The sequence below is a fragment of the Dendronephthya gigantea genome, unplaced genomic scaffold, assembly GCF_004324835.1.
Source record: "Dendronephthya gigantea isolate DGI-Jeju-01 unplaced genomic scaffold, DenGig_1.0 000035F, whole genome shotgun sequence".
Classification (NCBI taxonomy): Eukaryota; Metazoa; Cnidaria; class Anthozoa; order Malacalcyonacea; family Nephtheidae; genus Dendronephthya; species Dendronephthya gigantea.
In genome coordinates this window covers 1,088,786-1,116,753 of record NW_021163045.1, presented here as the reverse complement: position 1 = coordinate 1,116,753, position 27,968 = coordinate 1,088,786, and the positions used below count along the sequence as shown (strand labels likewise).

The 27,968-nt window shown below is 36.5% G+C and overlaps 3 protein-coding genes and 3 long non-coding RNA genes across 18 annotated transcripts; 3 read left to right on the top strand and 3 right to left on the bottom strand.

Moving 5' to 3' along the window:
• Nucleotides 1-61: 61 nt before the first annotated feature.
• Nucleotides 62-5,171, bottom strand: LOC114525601 (EGF-containing fibulin-like extracellular matrix protein 1). Its single transcript, XM_028546988.1, has 10 exons — nt 5,096-5,171; nt 4,903-5,022; nt 4,674-4,808; nt 3,816-3,935; nt 3,598-3,726; nt 1,302-1,427; nt 802-882; nt 548-641; nt 238-378; nt 62-134 (listed from the first exon to the last, which is right to left on the bottom strand). Exons 1-10 carry the CDS (start codon nt 5,169-5,171, stop codon nt 62-64), a joined length of 1,095 nt encoding a protein of 364 aa, XP_028402789.1.
• Nucleotides 5,172-7,602: 2,431 nt separating this feature from the next.
• Nucleotides 7,603-10,562, top strand: LOC114525809. 7 transcript variants are annotated; one of them, XR_003687256.1, is made up of 7 exons: nt 7,603-7,697; nt 8,060-8,085; nt 8,202-8,288; nt 8,883-8,973; nt 9,487-9,572; nt 9,775-9,917; nt 10,144-10,178. It is a non-coding gene; the product is annotated as an uncharacterized LOC114525809 (long non-coding RNA). The 7 variants fall into 7 exon arrangements; XR_003687257.1 differs by having other exon boundaries at nt 8,202-8,292; XR_003687260.1 differs by lacking the exons at nt 8,883-8,973; nt 10,144-10,178 and adding an exon at nt 10,528-10,562.
• A 706-nt stretch (nt 10,563-11,268) lies between these two features.
• On the top strand, nt 11,269-13,513 carry LOC114525764. Its single transcript, XR_003687248.1, has 5 exons — nt 11,269-11,302; nt 11,672-11,765; nt 12,144-12,237; nt 12,534-12,626; nt 13,475-13,513. It is a non-coding gene; the product is annotated as an uncharacterized LOC114525764 (long non-coding RNA).
• Nucleotides 13,514-16,860: 3,347 nt separating this feature from the next.
• On the bottom strand, nt 16,861-18,785 carry LOC114525830. 6 transcript variants are annotated; one of them, XR_003687267.1, is made up of 5 exons: nt 18,764-18,785; nt 18,612-18,692; nt 17,850-17,935; nt 17,505-17,647; nt 16,861-16,894 (listed from the first exon to the last, which is right to left on the bottom strand). It is a non-coding gene; the product is annotated as an uncharacterized LOC114525830 (long non-coding RNA). The 6 variants fall into 6 exon arrangements; XR_003687266.1 differs by lacking the exon at nt 18,764-18,785 and having other exon boundaries at nt 18,612-18,710; XR_003687262.1 differs by lacking the exons at nt 18,612-18,692; nt 18,764-18,785 and having other exon boundaries at nt 17,850-18,036.
• Nucleotides 18,786-19,037: 252 nt separating this feature from the next.
• LOC114525828 (putative ankyrin repeat protein RF_0381) lies at nt 19,038-27,880 on the top strand. 2 transcript variants are annotated; one of them, XM_028547274.1, is made up of 10 exons: nt 19,038-19,831; nt 20,277-20,458; nt 22,776-22,988; nt 23,245-25,100; nt 25,295-25,455; nt 25,908-26,152; nt 26,327-26,667; nt 26,784-26,935; nt 27,106-27,183; nt 27,805-27,880. In XM_028547274.1, the coding sequence occupies exons 4-10, from the start codon at nt 24,953-24,955 to the stop codon at nt 27,832-27,834; spliced, it is 1,155 nt and encodes a 384-aa protein (XP_028403075.1). In that variant the 5' UTR covers nt 19,038-19,831; nt 20,277-20,458; nt 22,776-22,988; nt 23,245-24,952; the 3' UTR covers nt 27,835-27,880. The 2 variants fall into 2 exon arrangements, with proteins under 2 accessions (XP_028403075.1, XP_028403074.1); XM_028547273.1 differs by lacking the exons at nt 25,295-25,455; nt 25,908-26,152; nt 26,327-26,667; ... (1 more) ...; nt 27,106-27,183; nt 27,805-27,880 and having other exon boundaries at nt 20,209-20,458; nt 23,245-23,319; nt 23,491-24,946.
• LOC114525829 lies at nt 21,084-22,107 on the bottom strand. The gene has a single exon (XM_028547275.1). It carries the CDS (start codon nt 22,029-22,031, stop codon nt 21,099-21,101), a length of 933 nt encoding a protein of 310 aa, XP_028403076.1. The 5' UTR covers nt 22,032-22,107; the 3' UTR covers nt 21,084-21,098.
• Nucleotides 27,881-27,968: the final 88 nt, after the last annotated feature.

Here is a 27,968-nt window from a genome sequence, read left to right as displayed (position 1 = left end):
ATAGTGAAGTATCAACAAATATTCCTAGTGATCCATAGTTGTACCCACGTATCCACAACTTTTAATCGGAATCGCTCTCTCTGGTATCATCGTAGTCCGGCCATTCGCTCCATGCTGACTCTGATGCTGGTAATCTAAAATGGATATTTGGAGGATTATGTACATCGACCCCTTGTTCATTGCACTGACGTGGGGTTTGAATATATGTGCCATGTTTGTGTTTATCACTTCTCCTACCCTTTCATCGGTATGCTTTCTTCATAATAACTTCCAGCTGTATTGATTAACTGTTGATTATCAGGAGGAATAGTGTCATCGTTTGGTGGATTTTCTGCGGTGTATTCTGCCTCTCTTGTCATAGCTCTTCTTCTCACGCGCCTGTTAAAGTTTCAGACTTTCAGTATGCAACAGTTTTACACGTTCTGGTAGCATGCATGCATTTTGGTGTAGCTACTATAAAATGGCGGTTAAAAACGGTTGTTCTTTTCAATAAAACACCTAAAATTCGCTTCACGTAAACGACAGGTCTTTGTGTCTCTAACATTACCTTTTACACACATAAATTGTAAGAGCGACAAACGTTAGAACTGGGATTCCAACGATCAAACCAGCCAGAGCATATGTCTTTATGTCAATCTTGTCTTAAAAGAAGAGAAAATTTTTAATCTGTTGTCCTACATTGTTGAAATGTCCTTGTTTTGGTCTGGAAATTTAGCAGGATTGTGTTCTCTAAGGAATTTTTACTTTTCTTTAAACAAAGCCTTCCTTCCTTGTGCTGTTCAAATCCTGTCTTGCAAATACATTTGTATCCTCCTTTTTGATTCACACACGTCGCAAACTTGTGACATTGGTTAGTTTCGTTGCCTTCACATTCGTTCTTGTCTATGGAAGAAGAACTGTTGGTAGATTTCACTCTCAATCAACACGGGAAAGCTAATATTCATGGATTAGTAAAGAATTGGATTCCACATCCTCCCTATTGATAAAGACTTTCACTAGACTATCTAGCAACAATCCGGTGGCACGAATGAGGTGATTTGATGTCCCTAGTTTTCTGCTGAACTATGTGGATTAACTAGTACTGAGCATGTTGAACTGACCTACACAGTCCACGCCATTCCCAACATAGCCTGTTTTACAAATACATTTGTAGGTGTACAACTCTATTTCGTTTATACACTGAGCATGTTTAGAACAGTTGTTCTTTTCACCGCAAGGGTTGAACACTGAAAAAAGACGGGAAGAATATGACATTAATGTAAGTTTGTGTGATGATCAGATCATAAACTGCATCATAGTACCTTCACATTCACCACTTTCTGACGCTCTTTTAAAACCAGGTTTGCAATGGCACTCATACGACGTCTTGCTTTTCACGCAAATCTCCTTTTCAGGATTACAAGGTACGTGCGGTGGTAAACAGGGGTCTAAAAAAAATGAAAATTCAAATAATTTCATTTGATAAACTTGATATTCGTCATAAACTTAGTTGTACTCTAAATTCTAATTGCAACGCCGTTGCGATAACATAAGCTCTCTCCCCGACCCCGAAATATGAAGAGTGAACTAACACGACACTGTTGTTGGCGTTGGTTTTGTAGTCATCAGTTGTATGGTCGATATATTGCGGCCCGATTTGTGCGCACTACGTTTCCTTATATTTTCCATATTCGAGGTATTTGCAGCAGTTTCTAGTCGTTTCTCTTCCAGTAATTCTACGATGTTCGTAGAACGAAGACCCTCTGGATCACCGCATTTAAGGGTCTCTAAATCTATTATACTGCTCCTGTCCCTAATTCTTTCCAAAGTGTCCAGTAACGTGGCGTTGCACACGAATGTATTATTTCCGAGTTTTCTACAAAAGATATTGTTCATAATCTCAGATTGTATGCATCTGTCAATGGTAAAGTGGAATGGTTTAACACTAACTGCAACAACATCGTTTAGCATCTAACTGCAATAACATTAACATAAAATGCATCAAGGCGCTTACATTCCTGCGAATTCTTTTGTAAGTACATCGTCGGGAATTCCTGACAAGTTCCGATTGCTACAATCCAAAATGTTAGTTTTGTGGTCAAGCTTGCATTCCAGTTGTAAACATTCGACTAGATTGATCGAGTTGTGCAAATATATCAAAAGAAATAAAAAAGGAAGAAGAACTGATTTCAAGAAAAAAATGTTCATTTCATGCTGCGTTTTTTTGTTAACTTTTGTCTGTCGACGCTGCGTATGATAATTTAGTGACGAAATAGGCGCATGCGTATTTCGTCACTTAATTAATCAGCTTTCGTGTTTAACAGCCGGGCTTCGGATTGTTCGAGACCATTTATTTCCATAACAAAGTCACAATAAAAATATCTGTAAAGTCGTGTTTTTAGCAAGTGAAGTACTTTGCTGTCAGCCCCTCTCTCACCCCGTTTCAAGGTCGTCGCGAAAAAAAAGGAAGTGCATGTAAAATTCCGCAAATATTTATTTCTCATTAAGAACTTCAATGTAGATAAGGAAAGTGCCTTTGTATTGCTGTATAGCTTCTCAATTGTACATTGTATAGTCATCGGTATAGCCTTGAGCGTATAAATCTTCATCATCTGACCATGTAGTCATAGTTGAGTCATTTGCAAGAATCCTGAACATAAGAAATATTTCAATATTTGATATAATTCAATCATACTGCATTGCATTTGCATTATAGTTGAGCCATGATCTCAGAACAGAGACTTATATAAGTAAACAGTATTTCCACACAACAATTGATCCTCTAACAGAGCTCTTAATTATTAATAAACCCTTTTGGTCTGGTATTCTATAGTTGTTGTGTGTTTATATTCCGATGAAATTATTATCAATGAAAAAACTTTGATTTTCCTCGCCTGTTTGTTCCTGGCATTGCAGTTTCATTATAATAAGCCATGTATTGCTCCTGTGGTTGTTGCATTCCGAGAAGATACATTTGTTGTTCAACTTGCTGTTGTTGTAGAAGAAATGGATCTGTCTCCATAGCTAAATTCAATAGATCTTGATTTGCCTGCATTTCTTGGTCGCTTATCAATTGATCTTTTGATTTCTTAGTTTTCCTGCAAAGTGTAATTTGGTTCATTAATTGCGTGATTGAGATTTGGAAAAGCAATGTTGGTAAAGTTATCCAGGGATGGAACTATAAAATCTGGAATGAAACGTCTCAAGGCAAGTAATTCTCTCCATTCTCAATTTCTAAATTGCATCAGATTGTTTGATCCCAATTACCATACATTGCATCTTAATGTACCGATGAATACCTAGTTTATTCCCAGTAATATCACTGCTCATTTCTAAGACCTCTACTATCTATCATCAGTCTCGCTTATTAGAAAGATTGATTGCCTTTTGCAAGAACCATTCAAATTGTAGTAGGAATCGTACCTTCGACGACAACAGCAGCAACAGCAACAACAGGTTGTAAATATGAGAAGAACGACTGCTCCCGGTACTCCATAATAAATGATCATATTTTTCAACTTCTTCTCTGATAAACAATAGAGAAATGTTTGGATGCAATGTTGCTTACTGGTGTTACAAGGCCTCCAAAACATGCAGAAACTTCTTAGGAAACATCACCTTCTTTAACACATAAATGTCCAGATTTGACGTATCCAGCGTTGCAAAAACATTTATAATCCCCTTCAGAGTTTACACAGACGGAATTGCTAGGACATCCATGGTCACCTCTTTCACATTCATCGATATCTATATTGAATTCAAACATGTTAAATTTTGAAAATGACTTTGTCAGCCACTGTAGGGGAAATATAAATATATGGACTATGTTCTGATACCTTCACACTTCTTGCCATCACCACTAAAACCAGCTTTACATATGCATTGATAGGAACCTATATTGTTGATACACAAAGCTTCTTCGGGGCATCTCTTCTCCGTCTCGCACTCGTTCACATCTAAAAAGGAAAAGAAGAAAGTAATCGCAGGCTGCTTCCCATCAGATTGGTTCCATCAACAGCTTACAAGAAAATGATTTCAATCGGAAAGCCCCCTAATATAAAAAGTAAGTTCATCATAACTATTTTTAGTCCCCATTTTTGCTTTTCCATTTTTTTACTCCTTCGCAAAAAACCTCCAAACAATGTTTCTTAATGGAATGTTTTATGGCATTTTAAGCTTGTCATATTCTCATATAGTTCTAAAGGTTTCCGTGTGCTAGCTGTAAGTAATGTAGTTCACCTGAGCAATTACTGTGTTTAGCATTCTTTTTAAAACCTTCTTTGCAAATGCATTTGTAACCCCTCTTCTCATTAGAGCAAACTTCCCTGATTTCGTCAGGACACGGGTGAAACAGTGCATCACACGGTTCTGGAACTGCGAGAAATTGTTATCATTCATAATTAACACTGCCACTGGTTTTTCGGTATAAACCCATCCAAAACACGACTGGCTCTGGGGTCGGTTGTACGAAAGCTAGATCGCGTTTTCCACCACGGATTCAGTGCGTTTTTTCAATAGGTCTCTCCAAATCTGGAGATTTCATTGCTTTTCAAGCACGTTTAAATTATTTGAAAAATCAGCGGATAGCATTAATTAGCATGCAGCATTCGTACAACCGGCTCCTGACTTTCTATACCAGAAACGTTTAGCATTTATATTTCTTGTTATGTTATCACGAACATGTAGAACTTTACCATCGCATTGATTTTTATTATTTATTTTCAATCCAGGTTTACACCGACATTCAAAAGAACCAATTGTATTAATGCAGTTCTCGCGGCCATTATCACAGATATGCCTGTGGGTTCCTAAGGTACACTCGTTCAAGTCTGAAGAAGAAAAAGATAAGAGATAAGGGTAAACTTATTTTAAAAATAATTTTCGTACAATTTTTTCATCATACAGTCGTACGTTCTACTATACCTTTGCAAATAGCCCCATTTCCTTTATACCCAGCTCTACAAGCACATTTATAAACATGAGTAGTGGCATTTTTGATACATTTTGCATACTGAGAGCACCTCAAACCTCGACATGGCAGCACTAGAGCGAAAGAAATCAACCATTGAAAACACGCCGTTTATGCAATCAATCCTCGACCGATCAACCGACTGACCTTTACCACAGATGTCTTGCTTTTTGATGGCTTTAACCAGGCTCCCCTTTAGTTTCTCTGGCATAGCACATGTCATTTGGTCTAAATCTGTGATGATGATATTACTGGGAAATCTTCTGTAAAGAGCGTCCAGGAACCACGCCATATCACAATCACAGACATACGGATTCCCGCTAAGATAGCTAGAAAATCAAGATATGGTTAAATGTAAAGAAAATTAAATTTTGCATCATGTTTTCGGCTGCTTCCTTATCCAGGGAACATGCATCGTTTTTTAAACAAGTTTTTCGGGTGTTTCTTAAGGCTGAAATCAACCAGAAACCGATGAAAATGTTTCCCTCCCGTTTATTGGCTTTACAAATGATCTATTCGTATATTCTTACTCACATTTTTTTCACGCTCAAATCAACGACTTCATTAGGAATATGTTTAAAATCTAAGTTTCTACAATCCACATTCCATTCTTTGTGAGTTCCAGCAGAAATCCTTTTACACTTTGCGAAAGCATCCAATATTGCATCGTTTTGACAAAATAAACACAAGTAAATAAAACAAAATAAATTTATCCATTTCGTACGGCGATTCATTTCGTCCCCCTTTAAATCATCTTCAAACTATTTTCACGCGTGACGTCATAGAAGCAATGCTAATTGCAATTATTCGCTAATTACTTCCAATCATTATAAGGACGTGTGCATGTACGGGCATTACGTTGGAAGTGCATTGGAATTGCGGCCAGATTTTTCCAATAGCAATGGCCACTTTGGTTTTATTACTAATCTTTATATACCTCAACTTGTCACATGAATATATATGTATTTTCGAAGTATTTTCTCTATTTGTCTAAGTATTTTCTCTAAGTATTTTCTTTAGGTTTTTTCTCTAAGTATCCCTTAGTATTTTATGTTTTCTCTAGTTTTTTTATTTTCTCTAGTTTTTTTTAAACTTTTTTAGTATTTTTTCTAAAAGGATTGAGATAAAATAAATAAATAAAAGCAGTCCTAAACATCAAGCGCTAGTGGTTTAGTGGTGAAGACAACGGTATTGTAAACCGTCAGACTATGGTCCGAAACGGAAATCGGGATGTTTTTTTATTATTTTGTTAATTGACTCAGAGACATGGGAATTGCATTTAAGTGTATTGTGTTTAATTATCTACGCATATGATGTATGCATGTGGTCATTCGTGCACTGTGTGGACTATTGCATGATGTCAAGAAAATTTTAAATGTCCTTAATTCACTTCATTCCTTGAAGAAATCGACCAGTTTTAGGTTGCAGTAAATGCAGTGAGTGAAAAAGAACACTTTACGTTTATAAAACATGCTTAAACGCTATTGGAAAACGAAAAAAAGCCAAATTCAGTGTTAGGAAACCTTACGCAGTCGCAGTAAACGAGTAATAATTCCACAATAACCGCATTGTCGAGCAATGTCATATATACTAAGCTGATGACTCTTGGATGCTTACAGATTTTTGGGACCCACTTTTTTGTTGGGTTTCGAGGGAGAATTTGGTGTTCTCGTGTTTATTTAGGGAATGGTTCGAATGCTAGACGGAATGTTTCTCATTAGCATCTTGAAAAAAAAGATTTAAGTAAAATAAAAAATACTATTTATTATTGAAACAGGAAATAGTCGCGAGGTAACGAGAGTTGCCTCGCACTTGGCAAGTTGGTGGTTCGAATCTTGCATGGGAAAAAATGTTTTCGTCACGACCCAAAAGAAAAAAAAAATTTATTGGGTTTCGAGAGAGATTTTCGTGTTACTGTTGGAAAGTTTTGGTAATTAGCTGCTTGAAAAAAGGGCTTAATTATATCCAAGGCTTGATGAAAAATTGATTAAAAGTTCACAAGTATACATACGATGTAAGCACGTGCATATGTTTTATAGGTACGCGTAATTTACTACATTTGCGACTTGTATGTACGCAGGCATATGATGTATGGACGTGCACGTTTTTGACGTTCGCCTACGTTCGCTATATATACACTATCCGCCGAAACGAAATTTTCAATTTTTTCACTTTGCTTTTTTTGAACAAACCTAAATGCTATTGCAAATGATTAAACGCAAATAGAATAGCAAAAAACGCCACGCAGTCGCAGTGAACTAATATAGTCATGCCTACGATCAGCACACTGAGCTATGTCACATATATACTAGACATTTTTAATTGGGTATCGGTGTGTTGTGTGCTCTTCTCTTCTGAGGGTTTTCGGTTGTCATCTTTCGCTTTCTTGACCCTTTTTTTTGTGGTCACTTCTCTCGGTGCTGCCTTCGGGCGGTATCGTTTGAGATCCTTCAGGATCTCTCTAAAACCTTCCTCTCTGCTACCTCAATTGGGGGCGCAGCGGGGGTTTGTTTTTCTCCCCCAATGCGCCCCCGGGTTGTGGTAGCAACCTCTTTTGTCTTCCTCTTTAATTCACGATCAGTCTAGATCTACTCAATATATGCAAATGACGTAATAATTTATGCTGAACCTAACACATGCGCAGTTCACGATGAGCTTCTCTCTCGATCTATTTAATATGGTGGTCAGTCAAGAAATGTTTTTGCTTGCAAAAAGATCGTAAAATGTTGGCGCTACAAACTCGGAAAAGGTATTGAAAATACTCCTGTCTCCTTGCTTTGTTATTTAGTGTAATCTTAAGCGAAAGAAAACGATATAAAGGTTATAATAGTTGTTTAATTTCGAATTCTAATAAGTCGAATTCATTTAACATATGGAAGGATCACAGCTGATTGCTTTTACTCATAATTTGGTTTACTGTGATGACTACCAGCTAGTAATGGACAAATATTGCGTGGAAATATGTGAACGATTAAAAACTATTAGTTTAATTTAAAATTCGTGTGTAGGGAATCCAACAAACCGAGCTTCGCATGTTCGCCTTTTATCATCTGATTACTTGCAATAACTTTTACAAATGAGTAAAACTTTTCAACTTTTGATATCTTATAGATTGTAAATGAGATCAGGATAACAAGGTATGTTTATTAATTTTAAAAATTGTGCATTAAAGATTGTCTGGCTAGAACTGAACAAGCATTGCTAAAGATGTATGGTGTTTATTAACTGCAGTCGGTATATATTGCATTTTTAGAAGGAAGTATCCAAACAAATTCAAAGATGACTAATTTTAACATGGTTCATAAGAAAGTCCTTCCTTGAAAACCTACCTCAGTCACTGGTCGGTGAGTTTCTTACTTCTTTTTCATTTGTATTATTATTGCAAATGAGCTTGATAGGTTATTGAATAATGAGTAACTTGTGTCGTGGTATTCCAGCATTTTACTGACTTGATTTGACTGCGCTCATAACTGTAAATGATGCAATAAACGGTCTCTATCATATAAACGTCTCAAACCATTCCCTTCAACATACGTTTGTATTAGGCATCTCTCTCTAATAAATGCCTCTCTTGAATCAAAACACCAGTAATGGTTAATGTGCCTAGCGTGGTTGTTTGTTTCACAGTGGTTGTCTGTTTCACAGTTTCACAATGGCAAATTTTTTGTTGTAAATGATAGAAGATAAATTTTCAAACAATGACCACAATTTCATTTCCCACAGATAATGTATATAGTAATAATTTCATGTCGGAACTCTAATTTTACAAAGAGTTACAAAATTGGGTTGTGGGACATAGTTACACCTCATTAGTAATTGCATCTTCAGAATCAACTGTTAGAAGACTGCATGGTATTCGTATCTTTTAAAAAAGTTGATTTTGGACATGGAATTTCCCTCTTCATCCCCCCACCCATCTCTCTCTCTCTTTCAGTCTGATGGCGATTAATATGGAATCTCATGAACGGTTGTTTATCACTGAAGCTAAAGAATTGAGATACAACAATCTTTGACTGACTTTAGGTGTAAGACGTTCGTCCAGCTATTGTAGACCGCATGGAATCGATTCAAGTCCTTTAAAAATTTGTGAATCAAGATGAGAATGAACTTAGTGAATCTGTAATTGCTGCTATATGTTTTGGCTAAAATATAAAAAAAACTGTTGTATGTCTCCAAAACAAATGAGCTTATATTTATAATACCAAAAAGTACAGGATTGTTTGACATCAGAAATACAAAGAATTCGGCACACAGCGACAATTCACCTTTTAAAACGAAACCAAAAAACTAGAAGCAAAAAACAAATTGTGCTTCAAAACAAAACTAGAATGCGCTGCTTTTAAAAGGTTGAAATATAGGAAAGGACAACTTTTTTCTAGGCGTTTAGTGATTCGTTTATAGTAACATCGCTCACGATGATGTTCGGAGTTGATCGGCATGTTGTCGTACATTATCATACCACGTGATCTGCTATGATCACATGGTAATTATTGCCTATAAAAATAATCTCAACGTTAAAAAAAAATTTCTTCGAATAGGTGGCGATCGAAGGTGGACAGCAAGATCGAAGCTCAGCAAGATTGAAGATTGTTCGAGGAAGAAGGAGTTCGCCGTTGACTAAAAGGTGGGTTCCGGCGATTATATGCGTAATCTGCGGTTGCTTTGTCCGACCCCAGTAGGGGGACCGTTTGCCTAGAGCGTTTTGGTCCCCCGCACGCTGCTAGTTCCCACTTGTAGGCCTTTACACTAATCTACGGGAAGGCCGTAGGCCTTCCTTAAGGAGTACAGTGTAGCTGAGCCGAACCCTTTTTTTTCGTTGTATATAGGTTTATCTGAACAGCTAGTTGTCAAGATGAATGTGAAGACTCGCCCGGCCAAATTCAAAATGGCGATGCCAAAGAAAACCATCCACGTGGAGCGTTCGCGGACCTTTCTGAGCAAGATTGTTGTGCTGTCTGGTCAAAGTTAGGTATTTTACTTTGATGTTTGTGTGCCTTCTGCTAATTGTCGGCCAGAAATAACAAAAAGCCATATACAATATGAAATATTCTGCGTACAAGGTTATCTAAAGTTTCGAGCTTAATTCTGCCTGCAATGATGATAATTTTTTACTGAAAATTTATGTCATGAGCAACTTCCGCACCCATAGACTGAAGCAGAACTGAACATTTTGTCATTAACGTTTATCTCAACAGCCAGTTATCAAGACGAACGTCAAGAGAACAGTTGAAATAGAAAATAGAAATCAGTTCAAGACTCGCCCGGCCGCCGAATTCAAAATGGCGATCCCATACACGTGGACCGTTCGCGGACCTTTCTGAGCAAGATTGTTGTGCTGTCTGGTCAAAGTTAGGTATTTTACTTTGATGTTTGTGTGCCTTCTGCTAATTGTTGGCCAGAAATAACAAAAAGCCATATACAATATGAAATATTCTGCGTACAAGGTTATCTAAAGTTTCGAGCTTAATTCTGCCTGCAATGATGATAATTTTTTACTGAAAATTTATGTCATGAGCAATTTCCGCACCCATAGACTGAAGCAGAACTGAACATTTTGTCATTAACGTTTATCTCAACAGCCAGTTATCAAGACGTACGTCAAGAGAACAGTTGAAATAGAAAATAGAAATCAGTTCAAGACTCGCCCGGCCGAATTCAAAATGGCGATGCCAAGAAAAGTATACACGTGGACCGTTCGCGGACCTTTCTGAGCAAGATTGTTGTGCTGTCTGGTCAAAGTTAAGTATTTTACTTTACTGTTTGTGTGCCTTCTGCTAAAACTAGACAATAATTAAGGTAGTTGAAAATGCAATTTTATATTAATAATGTTTCTTATATTAAAGATTTTCCTTGGTCAACATTGGAAGTGAAGAAGATTTCTGCGCAAAGGTAATTCGATTGTTTCTTCAAAATTTATATTAGCCTTGCAGCTGAAATTCTTGTCACTACCTTGTAATACATATCAACTGCCCGGGTATATATTTTGTTATTTCGGTAGTATAAGAGGGAATTTGCTGCAACTAGGATCTTTTTTTGGAAAATTGTCAGGCAGTCACAAATTTTGTCAAGATTACTAAGTTAACATTGCTTCTATGCTCACTATGTGTCACCAGTAATAAATTCCTGTGGTGGTCTTTAAATAAATATAGCAACCATAGTTATATGTAGAGGGATGAAGTAACCATTGATTACCTGACCAAAAACTAGACAATAATTCAGATAGTTGAAAATGGAATTTTATATTAATCATGTCTTCTTATTCAAGATTTTCTTGGTCAAGAGTGCAACATGAGCGGTTGATATGAACTTTACTGTCAGATCAACATTGGAAGTGAACAAGATTTCTGCACAGAGGTAATTCGATTGTTCCTTCAAAATTTATATTAGCCTTGCAGCTGAAATTCTTGTAGTGACTTTGTAATACATATCAACTGCCCAGGTATATTTTGTTATTTAGTATAAGGGGGAATTTGCTGCAATTAGGATCTTTTTCATGAAAATTGTCAGGCAGTCACAATTTTGTTAAGATTACTAAGTGAACTTTGCTTCTATGCTCCCTATGTGTCACCAATGATATATTCCTGTGGTGGGCTTTGAATAAATATAGCAACCATGTATATATAGAGGAATGAAGTAACCATAGAATGGCTGACCAAAAACTAGACAATAATTAAGATAGTTGAAAATGGAATTTTATATTAATCATGTCTTCTTATATTCAAGATTTCCCTTGGTCAAAGAGTGCAACATGAGCTGTTGTGGATATTAACTTTACTGCCAGATGAACATTGGAAGTGAACAAGATTTCTGCACAGAGGTAATTCGATTGTTCCTTCAAAATTTATATTAGCCTTGTAGCTGAAATTCTTGTCACTACCTTGTAATACATATCAACTGCCTGGGTATATATTTTGTTATTTCAGTAGTATAAGAGGGAATTTGCTGCAACTAGGATCTTTTTCATGAAAATTGTCAGTGCAGTCACAATTTGGTTAAGATTACTAAGTGAATTTTGCTTCTATACTCACTATGTGTCACCAGTAATAAATTCCTGTGGTGGTCTTGAAATAAATATAGCAACCATAGTTAATTATAGAGGGATGAAGTAACCATAGATTACCTGACCAAAAACTAGACACTGATTAAGATAGTTGAAAATGGAATTTTATATTAATAATGTCTTCTTATATTCAAGATTTTCCTTGGTCAAAGAGTGCAACATTTGCTGCTGTGGATATTAACTTTACTGCCAGATGAACATTGGAAGTGAACAAGATTTCTGCACAGAGGTAATTCGATTGTTCCTTCAAAATTTATATTAGCCTTGCAGCTGAAATTCTTGTAATGACCTTGTAATACATATCAACTGCCCAAATATATATTTTGTTAAGATTGCTAAGTGAACTTTACTTCTATGCTCCCTATGTGTCACCAATGATAAATTCCTGTGGTGGGCTTTAAATAAATATAGCAACCATATATATAGAGGGATGAAGTAACCATAGAATGGCTGACCAAAAACTAGACAATAATTAAGATAGTTAAAAATGGAATTTTATATTAATCATGTCTTCTTATATTCAAGATTTTCCTTGGTCAGTGAGTGCAACATGAGCTGTGGATGTGAACTTTACTAGATGTACATTGATTGGAAAGTGAACAAGATATCTGCACTGAGGTAATTTGATTTTGTCATGGATGGTCAGCATTTGATTTTAAAAAGCCACTACATTGTTGAGATGACAACAATGAAATTGAAATTTGCTTCTATGGTCACCATGTGAAACTAATGATGAAACTTAATGCTATAACAGCTGAACCAGTCTGGCTGATTACTAAAATTCCTGTGGTGGTCTTACAATAAATATCCATGAAAAAGACCGGCAATTACTATTTTAAACTTGGGAGAAATTTTTCTGATTTCCATGTGATTTATAGAAAGTTGAAAGGCACCCCAGAAGAACCTGAATTATTTTAGCCCTATCCTAGATTCATTGATTAATATATTTTAGTGTGTTATAACATGTGTGAAATGTGATCAATTATGTGACAATTTCAAAACTTGGATTTATAAAGAGAAATTTTTCTTTGTAAAGTTTAAGAAGTAAACCTTTTTTGTCTGGTGGTGTTAGTGTTTTGATTTTGCATGTTTTTCCCTGTGCTTTCACAATTGAAAATATTTTGGCAGTTGCTTTGGTTTTGTCTCATATTTTTTCTCTTATATTTTTTTCTCTAATTTTTCTCTTGTCTTATAATTTTGTCTGTAATTTTTTTTAATGTTTTTCTCTAAGTATTTTCTAAATGTTTTTTGAAAAGTTTAAGAAGAAACTTTATTTTTGTCTCATGTTGTTTGTTGTTTCGAGTTTGCATGTTTTTTCGTGTGCTTTCACAATTGAAAAGATTTTGGCAGTTGCTTTTGGCTTTTTCTCATACTTCTTTTCGCTTTAATTTCTTCTTAGTATTAGTATTTTTTCTAAATATATTTTCTCTTATTATTTTTTTGATGAAATTCTTTTTTTTCTTTAGTGTTGAAGAAAGTTGAAAGGCACCCAGATTCATTAATTAATATATTTTAGTGTGAAATGTGATGAATTATGTGACAATTTTCAAAACTTGGATTTATAAATCTTTTTTCTTTGTAAATTTTAAGAAATAAACCTTTTTCGTCTGATGGTGTTAGTGTTTTTATTTTGCAAGTTCTGTGTGACTTGACAATTCTAAATTAAACCTCTTAGTATTTTTTAGTATTTTTTCTAAGTTAAACCTGTTAGTATTTTCTTCTATTTCTCTAGTTTCTCTTGTCTTTTATTCTCTAGTGTTTTTTCCCTAGTTTTTTTTCTATTTTTCTTTTTTCTAGTTTTTTTTTTCTCTAGTTTTTTTTCTATTTTTCTACTTAGTTGTTTTCTGTAGTTTTTTTTTCTCTATTTTTTTTTCTATTAAAACTAGTCTAGTTTTTTCTTCTATTTCCCTAGTTACTTAGCTTCTTTAATAGAAAAAACACTAGAAAAAAAACTAGAGAATAAAAAAACTAGACTAGAGAAAAAAACTAAGTAGAAAAATAGAAAAAAAACTAGAGAAATAGAACAAAAAACTAGAGAAAAAAGCTAACTAGAAAAAAAAACTAGAGAAAACAACTAAGTAGAAAAATAGAAAAAAAACTAGAGAAAAAAAAACTAGAAAAAAGAACTAGAGAATAAAAGACAAGAGAAAATAGAAAAAAACTAGGGAAATAGAAGAAAAATCTAGACTAGTTTTAATAGAAAAAAAATAGAGAAAAAAAACTAGAGAATAAAAGACAAGAGAAAATAGAAAAAAGCTAGAGAAATAGAAGAAAAAACTAGACTAGAGAAAAAGACTAAGTAAAAAAATAGAAAAAAAACTAGAGAAATAGAAGAAAAAACTAGAGAAAAACTAAACTAACTAGAAAAAAAAACTAGAGAATAAATGACAAGAGAAAATAGAAAAAAACTAGAGAAATAGAAGAAAATAGAAGAAAAAACTAGACTAGTAAAAAAAACTAAGTAAAAAAGTAGAAAAAAAAACTAGAGGAATAGAAAAATAAAACTGGAGAAAAAAACTAACTAGAGAAAAAAACTAAGTAGAAAAATAGAAAAAAAACTAGAGAAAAAAAACACTAGAGAATAAAAGACAAGAGAAACTAGAGAAATAGAAGAAAATACTAACAGCTTTAACTTAGAAAAAATACTAAAAAATATTAAGAGGTTTAATTTAGAATTGTCAAGTCACACAGAAGAACTTGCAAAATAAAAACACTAACACCATCAGACGAAAAAGGTTTATTTCTTAAAATTTACAAAGAAAAAAGATTTATAAATCCAAGTTTTGAAAATTGTCACATAATTCATCACATTTCACACTAAAATATATTAATTAATGAATCTGGGTGCCTTTCAACTTTCTTCAACACTAAAGAAAAAAAAGAATTTCATGAAAAAAATAATAAGAGAAAATATATTTAGAAAAAATACTAATACTAAGAAGAAATTAAAGAGAAAAGAAGTATGAGAAAAAGCCAAAAGCAACTGCCAAAATCTTTTCAATTGTGAAAGCACACAAAAAAACATGCAAACTCGAAACAACAAACAACATGAGACAAAAATAAAGTTTCTTCTTAAACTTTTCAAAAAACATTTAGAAAATACTTAGAGAAAAACATTAAAAAAAATTACAGACAAAAATTATAAGACAAGAGAAAAATTAGAGAAAAAAATATAAGAGAAAAAAATATGAGACAAAACCAAAGCAACTGCCAAAATATTTTCAATTGTGAAAGCACAGGGAAAAACATGCAAAATCAAAACACTAACACCACCCAGACAAAAAAGGTTTACTTCTTAAACTTTACAAAGAAAAATTTCTCTTTATAAATCCAAGTTTTGAAATTGTCACATAATTGATCACATTTCACACATGTTATAACACACTAAAATATATTAATCAATGAATCTAGGATAGGGCTAAAATAATTCAGGTTCTTCTGGGGTGCCTTTCAACTTTCTATAAATCACATGGAAATCAGAAAAATTTCTCCCAAGTTTAAAATAGTAATTGCCGGTCTTTTTCATGGATATTTATTGTAAGACCACCACAGGAATTTTAGTAATCAGCCAGACTGGTTCAGCTGTTATAGCATTAAGTTTCATCATTAGTTTCACATGGTGACCATAGAAGCAAATTTCAATTTCATTGTTGTCATCTCAACAATGTAGTGGCTTTTTAAAATCAAATGCTGACCATCCATGACAAAATCAAATTACCTCAGTGCAGATATCTTGTTCACTTTCCAATCAATGTACATCTAGTAAAGTTCACATCCACAGCTCATATTGCACTCATTGACCAAGGAAAATCTTGAATATAAGAAGACATGATTAATATAAAATTCCATTTTTAACTATCTTAATTATTGTCTAGTTTTTGGTCAGCCATTCTATGGTTACTTCATCCCTCTATATATATGGTTGCTATATTTATTTAAAGCCCACCACAGGAATTTATCATTGGTGACACATAGGGAGCATAGAAGTAAAGTTCACTTAGCAATCTTAACAAAATATATATTTGGGCAGTTGATATGTATTACAAGGTCATTACAAGAATTTCAGCTGCAAGGCTAATATAAATTTTGAAGGAACAATCGAATTACCTCTGTGCAGAAATCTTGTTCACTTCCAATGTTGATCTGACAGTAAAGTTCATATCAACCGCTCATGTTGCACTCTTGACCAAGAAAAATCTTGAATATAAGAAGACATGATTAATATAAAATTCCATTTTCAACTATCTGAATTATTGTCTAGTTTTTGGTCAGGTAATCAATGGTTACTTCATCCCTCTACATATAACTATGGTTGCTATATTTATTTAAAGACCACCACAGGAATTTATTACTGGTGACACATAGTGAGCATAGAAGCAATGTTAACTTAGTAATCTTGACAAAATTTGTGACTGCCTGACAATTTTCCAAAAAAAGATCCTAGTTGCAGCAAATTCCCTCTTATACTACCGAAATAACAAAATATATACCCGGGCAGTTGATATGTATTACAAGGTAGTGACAAGAATTTCAGCTGCAAGGCTAATATAAATTTTGAAGAAACAATCGAATTACCTTTGCGCAGAAATCTTCTTCACTTCCAATGTTGACCAAGGAAAATCTTTAATATAAGAAGACATTATTAATATAAAATTGCATTTTCAACTACCTTAATTATTGTCTAGTTTTAGCAGAAGGCACACAAACAGTAAAGTAAAATACTTAACTTTGACCAGACAGCACAACAATCTTGCTCAGAAAGGTCCGCGAACGGTCCACGTGTATACTTTTCTTGGCATCGCCATTTTGAATTCGGCCGGGCGAGTCTTGAACTGATTTCTATTTTCTATTTCAACTGTTCTCTTGACGTACGTCTTGATAACTGGCTGTTGAGATAAACGTTAATGACAAAATGTTCAGTTCTGCTTCAGTCTATGGGTGCGGAAATTGCTCATGACATAAATTTTCAGTAAAAAATTATCATCATTGCAGGCAGAATTAAGCTCGAAACTTTAGATAACCTTGTACGCAGAATATTTCATATTGTATATGGCTTTTTGTTATTTCTGGCCAACAATTAGCAGAAGGCACACAAACATCAAAGTAAAATACCTAACTTTGACCAGACAGCACAACAATCTTGCTCAGAAAGGTCCGCGAACGGTCCACGTGTATGGGATCGCCATTTTGAATTCGGCGGCCGGGCGAGTCTTGAACTGATTTCTATTTTCTATTTCAACTGTTCTCTTGACGTTCGTCTTGATAACTGGCAGTTGAGATAAACGTTAATGACAAAATGTTCAGTTCTGCTTCAGTCTATGGGTGCGGAAGTTGCTCATGACATAAATTTTCAGTAAAAAATTATCATCATTGCAGGCAGAATTAAGCTCGAAACTTTAGATAACCTTGTACGCAGAATATTTCATATTGTATATGGCTTTTTGTTATTTCTGGCCGACAATTAGCAGAAGGCACACAAACATCAAAGTAAAATACCTAACTTTGACCAGACAGCACAACAATCTTGCTCAGAAAGGTCCGCGAACGCTCCACGTGGATGGTTTTCTTTGGCATCGCCATTTTGAATTTGGCCGGGCGAGTCTTCACATTCATCTTGACAACTAGCTGTTCAGATAAACCTATATACAACGAAAAAAAAGGGTTCGGCTCAGCTACACTGTACTCCTTAAGGAAGGCCTACGGCCTTCCCGTAGATTAGTGTAAAGGCCTACAAGTGGGAACTAGCAGCGTGCGGGGGACCAAAACGCTCTAGGCAAACGGTCCCCCTACTGGGGTCGGACAAAGCAACCGCAGATTACGCATATAATCGCCGGAACCCACCTTTTAGTCAACGGCGAACTCCTTCTTCCTCGAACAATCTTCAATCTTGCTGAGCTTCGATCTTGCTGTCCACCTTCGATCGCCACCTATTCGAAGAAATTTTTTTTTAACGTTGAGATTATTTTTATAGGCAATAATTACCATGTGATCATAGCAGATCACGTGGTATGATAATGTACGACAACATGCCGATCAACATGCCGATCGAACATCATCGTGAGCGATGTTACTATAAACGAATCACTAAACGCCTAGAAAAAAGTTGTCCTTTCCTATATTTCAACCTTTTAAAAGCAGTGCATTCTAGTTTTGTTTTGAAGCACAATTTGTTTTTTGCTTCTAGTTTTTTGGTTTCGTTTTAAAAGGTGAATTGTCGCTGTGTGCCGAATTCTTTGTATTTCTGATGTCAAACAATCCTGTACTTTTTGGTATCATATTATATATAAGCTTCTTTGTTTTGGAGACATACAACAGTTTTTTTTATATTTTAGCCAAAACATATAGCAGCAATTACAGATTCACTAAGTTCATTCTCATCTTGATTCACAAATTTTTAAAGGACTTGAATCGATTCCATGCGGTCTACAATAGCTGGGCGAACGTCTTACACCTAAAGTCAGTCAAAGATTGCTGTATCTCAATTCTTTAGCTTCAGTGATAAACAACATGAAGAAAAACATCACTTAATCACAGAAAACAACACAGATCAGTATACCATGAGAAACATTAAAAGGCCTTTATCGGATCTGTTATAATAATTACCTTGGCAAACATTTTGCAAGAAAACTCTCACAAAGTCCAGTTAACTGATAACAATAAATGACATCGTTGGCAGTTCCTTGGCTAGCAATAATAGAACAAAATTATTAGGACTCCATATTCTGGATGGCGTTGGCCTTGCAACCACCCCTTACCATTTTGGTCAATTTTGACGACTTTTTGAATTGTTCAAAAACTGTCTTAAAATGCTAAAAATGGCTTCCTAAAGGCGGATTTCCACTTACAGCGAAATCGTTCGCTAGCGAAATATTTGCATATTTTCTTTTGAATTGAGAACAGTCAAGTCGAACTAATTTATTTATACTGCTAAAATTCAAAAGAAAATATGCAAATATTTCGCTAGCGAACGATTTCGCTGTAAGTGGAAATCCGCCTTAAAACGCACTTATACGGAGAAGAGCGCTAAATTTCTACCGAGCAGATTAGTTTTCACGTAACATCGATGCATAATTTTACACGGAGAAGACGTGAGCCATCGTACTATTGCTTACCTTTTCAAACTATTGAATAAACTATTTTATCATTCTTTCCGCTCACCAATTTCTCATTAAGGAGCAAGGAACACACATAAACAAAACGGGACATGCACAAGTTTTATCAGAGCGGAAATGACCTTGGATTTGTGCTAGTTATATCATTTTATAAATATTGGGCGCACTTAATATAAACCGTATCGAATATCAAAACCTTTACCAGACAGGAATTTCAAACAACAGCTCGTCTGAGCGTGATATACCATCATGTCGAACAAGGTAGACAATGAATATATATTCAGAGCCATTCACATCGGCGACATGGCAGAATTCACAGACATACTGGAACGTCATCCAACGCTGAATATCAACATTCAAAACGACGAAGGTGAATCGCTATTGATCCATTGCGTAAAGCGTTCGGGAACGAAATGGACACCAGTTATCGGGGGCGAATTTCGCGCAATATGCAAAATTTTGATCAAGCGCAATATTGACGTTAATCTACGCGACGCATCGGGCAAAACTGCTGCGAATTACGCGGCAGAGCTGCAGCAGTTGGAAATTTTAAGGCTGTTGATACAACACGGAGCGCAACTCGATAGCGCAGTGTTGGACCGCGTCATTGACAAGGAAGACTGGATACTAGTTATCTGCGCGTCATTCGCCAAAGAGTCAGGACAAGGAAACGAACATGTGAATGGTGATCAAATGTATGGAAGCACAATGGTTAGTTCACCTGTAACACAGACAGTACTCCGAGATAACTCTACCTAATTACTACGGCTACTTGTATATATTACAATATTAGTTTACAAACTAATATACTATTATAAAGAGGTCGGTGTTATACTAAACTTCCTTATATTCCTCCCTGCAATTTTCGTCTTTTCATGAATGCAAACGAGTAGATATTAGGTAGGTATTAACTGTTAAGTCAGGTACAGGTTGGATGCAGGGAACCATATATCAGAGCGTTGTCGGCAATTCAGTCAACTTTGCCGAAAACTCCACATAGAAATCCGAGACACCCAACCATAATTCAGGTTGAGCCCTGGGAAACAACTTGCTCGAAACAACTCATTTATATTCCATCTGATTTACAGATGAAAAAAGGAGAAACGGTTAAATTGAAACTCTTTCATCGACTGTTATCTTCCAACTATCTTTCAAGCATCCGATGGCTGTGCGAACTATTTCCGGAGATTATCGAGAAGAGAAACGAAGATTCTTTAACAGCGCTGCATATTGTGGTTACAGAAAACAACATTGATGCATTGAAGATTTTGTTGGAGTTCAAAACAGATCTTGAAACGGTTGATAACAACGGCCATACTGCCTTGCATTTTGCTGTTGGTAAGTTTTGTTTCAACTGGATAATAAGAGTTACCCCGCATGGGGTGTATCGCATGTTACTGGGCAACTATGTTCACTGTGGGAAATTCTTCAAAGATTACGTAGCATGTTATCATGTATTTAGCATAATTCGCGTCTCGATATATTGCTGATTTTTCCGGCTAAGGCACAAACAGTCACTTGGCACAAATGACACAAGCATTGATACTGATATACCATATATGTTAAGAGATGTGTCGAAGATATAAAAAGACGCTTCCATTATTATGTCGGTGTTTATTTCGAAACTACTACTTCAAACTAATTTACAAAATATGTTTACACATCTTTCTCATAGCCGAGAGACTTGTAGATAGTCCAAAATTCGACACTTAAAAAACCCACAATTAAAACGTGCAATCCTAAATTCAATCTTAATCTTAGTCCTAAATTCAATCTTAATCTTAATCCTAAATTCAATCTTAATCTTAATCCTAAATTCAATCTTAGTATTCTATTCAGTCTTAGTATATAACAGTGAATACAACTGACTAGTCAACTCGCAAACTGGGCACCACCCCTCTGGTGACATCAGGGGGGGACAGCCTGTGCGCAGACCATTATCTGTGCCATCATCTGACACAACATTCATATACGGAGGTCATTTGAACGCGCTTGCAAAACGGTTCATCCACGTGAGTAATTTGGTTGGATTCTTTCCGGTAATTTCCTTAAAATGCTCATCCCCTCCGAACGCTTGAGCCTCCCCAGAATCGATTGTCTGATAAAACTCCAACAGCCCTTCGATAAACAGCTCCGGTACACCAGCATTTTGCAGACTTTGTCTTGTTTCCTCGTAGGACATTCTCACGTATGTAATCTCCCTGCTCAGCGCACGCGTCAGAGCCGCCGACACTTGCTCGAAGGTGTTCCGATCGCTGACGAGCGTGTAGATCTTTCCAGCGTGCTTCTCGGGCGAGGCCAAAACGACGGCGGCTGCCGAGCCCGCATCGTCCATGCATACGACTTGAAACTCTTTCCCGCCGTCGACAGGGGCGTGAAACATTAAGTCTGCTTTTATGCTGTCCTTATATTTGAAATAACTTTCCATAAACCACGGTAAACGTAAGATAACGAAAGGCACTTCGAGGCTTGTAACAGCCTGTTCGACTTCGCATAGCTGTTTTCCCAAAATCGTGTCCGGTTTTTCGGCTGTCGTACCGCTGATAACGACAATATAATCCACCCCAGCGCTTTTGGCTGCCTCTGCGGTTTTTCCAACCAACTCCGCGCGATTTCCTGTGCCTGGTGTCACAATCAACAAAGCCTTAACCCCTTTGAATAATCCCAAAAGCGCTTCGCACTGACCCATCTCGGCTTTTACAACGGTAACTCCAGTGAGATGCTTGAAATCTGAAACAGACTCTGGTCGTCTCACACCAGCTCGGATGTCTAACTTTCGTCCGAAATTAATAGAGAGTGCATTTATCGTGGCTTTGCCGACATTCCCACTGCTTCCAATCACAAATACTATCGGTTTAGACTGGCTTCCACCGGCTGTAGGCATATGTCGGGCGCTAAATACGTACGACATTTTTGTAGAAATACTTGCGTGTGTTCTGTTACAAACAAATCGTTCTGATAGTCATGGTTCGTGATTACTCAATGGTCTCATGTCTCAAATCAGTGTGTTTATGGAAATGACTCAGCGATTGTGAAGTGGTAATTAAAGTTGAAAAACAAACGCTCTTATATGGAGATTACTTTTTATATGATAATTTTGTTTTCATACTAAGAACTCAATTCAAACATTGCCCAAATATATTTACAGAATATTCTGGGATATTCTTATCAACTTAGCAGAACTGCGTCAGTTACGATATTGTTTTTATTGATACATGCTGTGATATTGACCCATATTATATTAGGCGTGTGTCTAATTTAAACGAGACAGCTGTGTTTCAATTTGTTTCAGTAGATATGAAGTTAGTAATTAGACCAACAAATTACCGAAAGATACATAAAAAATTCAATGTATTGAGAACTAAATTTTTTAATTCCTGCTATTGAGAACTAAATTTTGGCCCAAGAAAGATCATGGAATGCGACACAACAACTAGAAGGAACCAGTGGAAGGAACATCTTAGAAATAAGTATAGCCAAAGTTTAACTGCAAAACGTTATAAAATGTAAAAAATAACGCTGTTAAATTCCCAAAATTTGTACATTTCTAAGTACATTTTCATAGGCGAAATCAAAGACATCAATTTTTCCTGCAATCTGTTGCCATCACGTATTTTAGTCCAAGTGGATATGTTACGACCTTAATTCCATTTAGACTATGGTCATACGGACTGTGTGCTGACCCTCCTCAATAGTGGTTCACTGGTCAACTGTCAGGACGTTTCAGGTGCAACACCGCTGCACTATGCTATCAATGCGGGCTCACAAGATGATGACGTCATAATCAAGCAACTGCTAAAGTTTGGCGCGTCTACGTCGTTGGCTGATCGAAACGGTCGCTTGCCGCTTCATTGGGCAGCTAATTACGGTAGGTAAACCCTGGGTAGCCCATTCATTGATTTGCCAGAAGTGTGTCCAAACCAGTGGTCCAGAACTATATTGCGGTCTGTGACAATCAGCGTCCATGCCACCGAGCTATATAATAATCCCAGCGCAAACAAAAGACAGCAAGTATGAAAGCAGTTGTACGTAATTTGAAACTGGACTATGCGAACTAGGATTGGGAACTGGCGCTTGGTAATTTACAGTTTTAAAAGAATACAACAGAGGTCTCACTTCTTCAGGGAACCCAACTGTATGTGTATCAATGGTTGAAAATGGATCTCCCGTGAACTCGAGGTGCAATGATGGACACACAGGTACAATATAGCCCAGCCTTAAAAATATCTTTTGCTAACTCTATAGAAAGAGTGGTTTGGAATCGACAAAGTTACCCAGTATATAAACAATAGTTTTGGTTCAATTCTTGGTTTCAATCCAGGTTTCCCCACAAATCCAGAAGTACTTAACTTTTCATTTGCCTTCTTCAGCTCTGCACATTGCCGCGAGTCATGGCCACGAGGAATGTATCCGAGTTCTGATCACGAAATGCGGGGCAGATATGAACATCGAGGACAAATATGGATACACGCCGTTATTTAATGCCATCATCACAAGACATGTTCAGTGTGCAAAACTTTTATTGCAACATAAGGCTTTGCCAAACCACAGAGACGCAAAGGGCAATAGGTAAACAAACACAAATATCTTAAGACTGAAAAGTTGACAACAGCCATTTTTTTACTATGATCCAGTGGTTTTTTATTGTTATAATTTTGCCTTGCACGTGTAAAACGGCCTTTAACAAAAACTTGACAACCGACTTGGAATAAAACAAGAGCTGTAGAAAAACGTACCCTCAGGGGACACGAATTTTGATCCATACTGCAAATAGATCGTGACAAAAATATGAAGGCGAGCATATTTAATAGAATTCGTTCAACACATAAAGAATAGAGCTCCAGTCAGATGACTTGTAAATTTAATGTAACTACGTTTTCTATCTCCTTTGCAATAGATTACATAAATTATTTAAGAAAATCTCCAGAGCAAAGATCATTTTGAGAAAGGTCTTCATATAGCTTGGAATCACCATTGAAGAAGTTGTCTGCCTTCTTGCAATTCTTCACAAAACCTTTGCCTGCAATCAAAAAGCTCACTCACACTCACTCAGTGTGACATATAAATTTTGTTATTATTTATTGAAAATGAGTCAAGAGTTTTGATTGGCCAGCAGCTGTTGGCGAAATCGTCATATCCGCTCGGCAGCTGCCCAAATTTGGACAGTGACGTCACTTCGTCGGATATGAAAAAAATTATTGCACGTTTGACGTCACTTCGTCAGATATGAAAAAAATTATTGCACGGTATGACGTCACGCTAATTTATGCGGCTTGTGCCAAAACCTAAAAGCGGGAAAATACGAATGGCTTCATCAAAGGAAAGGTTCAATTTTTGCAAATAAATAATAAAACAATTATTGAATTCGGTTCTCGCAGGATATGAGGAATTATCAAGGCCTCGGTTTGTGTTATCCGCCTCAGCCTTCGGCTTCGGCAGATAACACAAACCTCGGCCTTAATAATTCCTCATATCCTGCTCAACCTCATTCAATAATTGTTTATTATTAGTGATCAATGAGAAAGATTATTTCTTAATCAATGCAAAGATTAGGGGATGGTAAGGTAAAATACAAAAAATCAATCCTTCATTCGCGTGAAAATACCGCCATGAAAACGTTATGAGAACATTGCAATCCCCCCAACTCAATTAGCTTGAGTGGTGTGACTGAGCTTTTAGAATCCAGGCGCTAATCTTGTGTCACAAAATGTCAGAAACTGAGTATTCACTTCAATAGCTTTGATAGCTGACTGAAAACAGTCTGGCAACTGTTTTAAAAACATCTTAAGAACGACGAGTTGTAATCGTGTGACGTTTCTAAGCTCATTTTATATGTTCTCCAACAGTGCAGCGCACCTAGCCTCATCTAAAGGACTAATTGAGGTATTACAGGAGCTTGTTCACCACCAGGGTTCGCTTGAACACAGAAACAACGCCGGCGACCTCCCGTTACACGAGGCTGCCTTGTTTCAACGATTAGGTAAGTCCATGGAAACTTCAAGTACTACTGATGGTTTTTCAGAAATTATGTCCTGATATCTGATTCCTTGTGTGTGTGTCTGTAATTCAAGTCAGTTAACGAGATAACTTGATGAATAGAAGCGAATGAAGATTCTGGTCGGCAAAAATTCCGAGTTCTTCATAGTTGATAATCTGCTTTGTTCCATCTTATAGATATTGTGAAGCACATCATTACAAGTCGATGCGAGGTTGATGTACGCAATAACCAAGGCCTTACACCACTACATCTTTGCGCCTCGGTAGGATCAATTGCTGTGTGTGAATGCCTGTTAAAAGGAGGTGCTGATATCAACTGCATTAATACACAGTGTAAGGTAATGAAGGCAAAACAAATTTTTTGACTGTCGTATAATTATTTGATCAGTGCCATAGCTTTCTACTGAGAAAACTATCAAATGATTTTTATCCATTTCGCTCTGATGACGATAAATACCAGAGGGTTCATAGTTGATAGGCAAGGCAAACTAGCAAACTATGTCCCTTCCAGGCAAACTAGCTCATTTATCAGACCACCAGGATAAGCTATAAGGCAAAACGCCAAGTATTCAAGATAGAAACTCGACCAGAATTGTATACTTTATGCTCTAACCAGGAGCAGATGGGATTATCGGCCAACTGCTGATGATGTATATACATATTTAGCTTGATTTTCCCTGAACCACAAATCCTCTTAAAACTATCTCTCAAAATGTTTCCCTAAGTCCCTTACGGCAACTTTTCTTGGCGAAACATGCCAAACATTGGATCATTTTTACATACCTTAAAGAACGGACTCTACAAGTTCCTAACACCGCTTGACCTGGCGCGGATGAACAAGCATGCGGAATGTGTAAATTACCTTCAAATCAACGGCGGTAGGAGTGGAGAACGGATGACCACGGCTGCTTCAAGGAAAATACAACGATGGTGGAAAGCACGCAGACCTCCTAAAATAGCACTGGGATCCAATAGGGAATATGCTGAGGAATGTTCGGAGGAAATGATGGAAGCAACTCAGGACACACCTGAACGGTTCGTGAAGTATTCACTTTTGACGTATGGCATGTAGTCTGTTTTTGATAAAGTAGTACTATTGCATTGCCTTTAGTTGATTTCACTGTCTCGTATGCGGTTTAAAACTTCAAAAGGAAGTCCTTCTTCAATGTGCGATGAAACATTTGCCCCATGTTACATAATCTTTTCCAGATCTACCGAGGAGTATATTACGCAGACAGAAAACACGGGCGGACGGAAAAAAGATGAAGAGGCTTCCGGGCCCAAGCAAGGTGATGATTTGATTGACCAAATAAACGGACAAGAGTCTTCTTGCATAGACCGATGTAATCCTCCTCGACAAATCAAGGGGACCTTGGACCAAAATCCATCCTTGATAAACAGTGCAGAAAATGCTGAGAATGCGTTAAAGAGAGCTGAAGAAACAAGCACTTTAGATGTAGATGATGAGTTGGAAACAACGTTCCCGGAGAGTAATGAAATTGAAGTTCACACCCCTGCTAAAACCATGGAACCATCGGCAGATTTGCCAGGTAAGATTCTTTCATGCACACAATGCTATATTTGTTGTATATACAATTCTCAGCCTGGCGTATGTGAATGTGTAAACACGCGCGTAAACGTCACATTTTCAATTCCGCATTTTAAGAAAATCAGCAAGATTGTGGCGTGGTCCCAAAGCAGGCCGATCAGAAAGAGAACGTTGATGGGATAAGAACAAAAACCGCTTCAAAACTAGAAACACGACAGGCAATCAAGCAGCGTTTGAAAGAATCCTTGGAAAAGGAGAAATTAAGGAAGGCAAGTGTATATTGAAATCAACTTTATCTACCATACCGATTTCAGTGTGACCAGATTAAAGTGTTCTTTTATGTCAATATTGGCACGAGGGAACCTTTCTACTTTGAAACCATAATCTCTTTTTCCACAGTCGATACTTTGCGCTGAAGTTTATCATTCTTTTCAAACAGGAAAAACTAAGCGAGGAAATTGAACGTTTGAAGAACGATCTGGAAGATCGTTGTCTTCGTTTGGAAAAGCGTTTAGGGGTAAGTTAATTTGTCGGAATTCTCCAAGCAATCCCTAAGGTGGAAATACTAGTGTTTTGGGGTATGTTTGCCTGTTGACGTTGAAAGTCCAACCGAGGGCTGGCCATTGCCACTGATGCCTGCCTGTCGTGTCCAATATTAACTGCTCAGTGCAGGAGTTGCCACCAATATTAGCCCGAGTAGAGTAGTATGTCTTTGCTTTTTACTGTCAAGTGTCAACCTTCCCCAACTTCAGTTGATCACTGCATGCAATACTGATAGTCTAGCTGACTGCAGAGCTGTTTGCTACCAAACACTAGTCCAAATATAGTCTACCATATCTTGCTTTACAACGCTGTATTGAATGTTTCACTTTAACCTTCACCACTATGCCAGTTCAACACTTTATCAAGCGGTACTCGACGTTTTAATCTAAATTCCCGTTATCCTTGCAACTGCGCGCACCGACCTTTGAATAACTCGCGAGCTTTGGTTATTGTAAAACCTCAACATAGTCCATCATTAAACATTTTGGAACAAAACAATATTTATTTGGAAACTATCTACGCGCATTAATTTGTTGAATGAGATTGAGAACCAGCAAACATGCCTCTTACATTGTCCCAAAAATTTTTCGTCTAGGCAATCCAACAAAATTTGAAGAAACTATAGGGTATGTTTTTACGACTGTTGTATACGACTTGCCGAAGATAAATAGAGCATAGTTCATTTAGTCATTATATATATACGTGTTAGTTATAATGAAGACTGTAATAACTATACTACGAGCTATTAATGCAAGTACC

Excerpts from the sequence above, each read along its gene's own strand:
- LOC114525601 (XM_028546988.1), bottom strand. The coding sequence starts at position 5,171 with ATGACATGTGCTATGCCAGAGAAACTAAAGGGGAGCCTGGTTAAAGCC. Across the intron at positions 4,809-4,902 it reads AAATGGGGCTATTTGCAAAG|ACTTGAACGAGTGTACCTTA; the intron begins GTATAGTAGAAC and ends TTTCTTCTTCAG. Across the intron at positions 642-801 it reads TCAAAAAGGAGGATACAAAT|ACAAGATTGACATAAAGACA; the intron begins GTATTTGCAAGA and ends TCTTCTTTTAAG.
- LOC114525828 (XM_028547273.1), top strand. The coding sequence starts at position 19,370 with ATGTCGAACAAGGTAGACAATGAATATATATTCAGAGCCATTCACATC. Across the intron at positions 19,832-20,208 it reads AAATGTATGGAAGCACAATG|ATGAAAAAAGGAGAAACGGT; the intron begins GTTAGTTCACCT and ends TCTGATTTACAG. Across the intron at positions 23,320-23,490 it reads GTGCAATGATGGACACACAG|CTCTGCACATTGCCGCGAGT; the intron begins GTACAATATAGC and ends TGCCTTCTTCAG.
- LOC114525829 (XM_028547275.1), bottom strand. The coding sequence starts at position 22,031 with ATGTCGTACGTATTTAGCGCCCGACATATGCCTACAGCCGGTGGAAGC.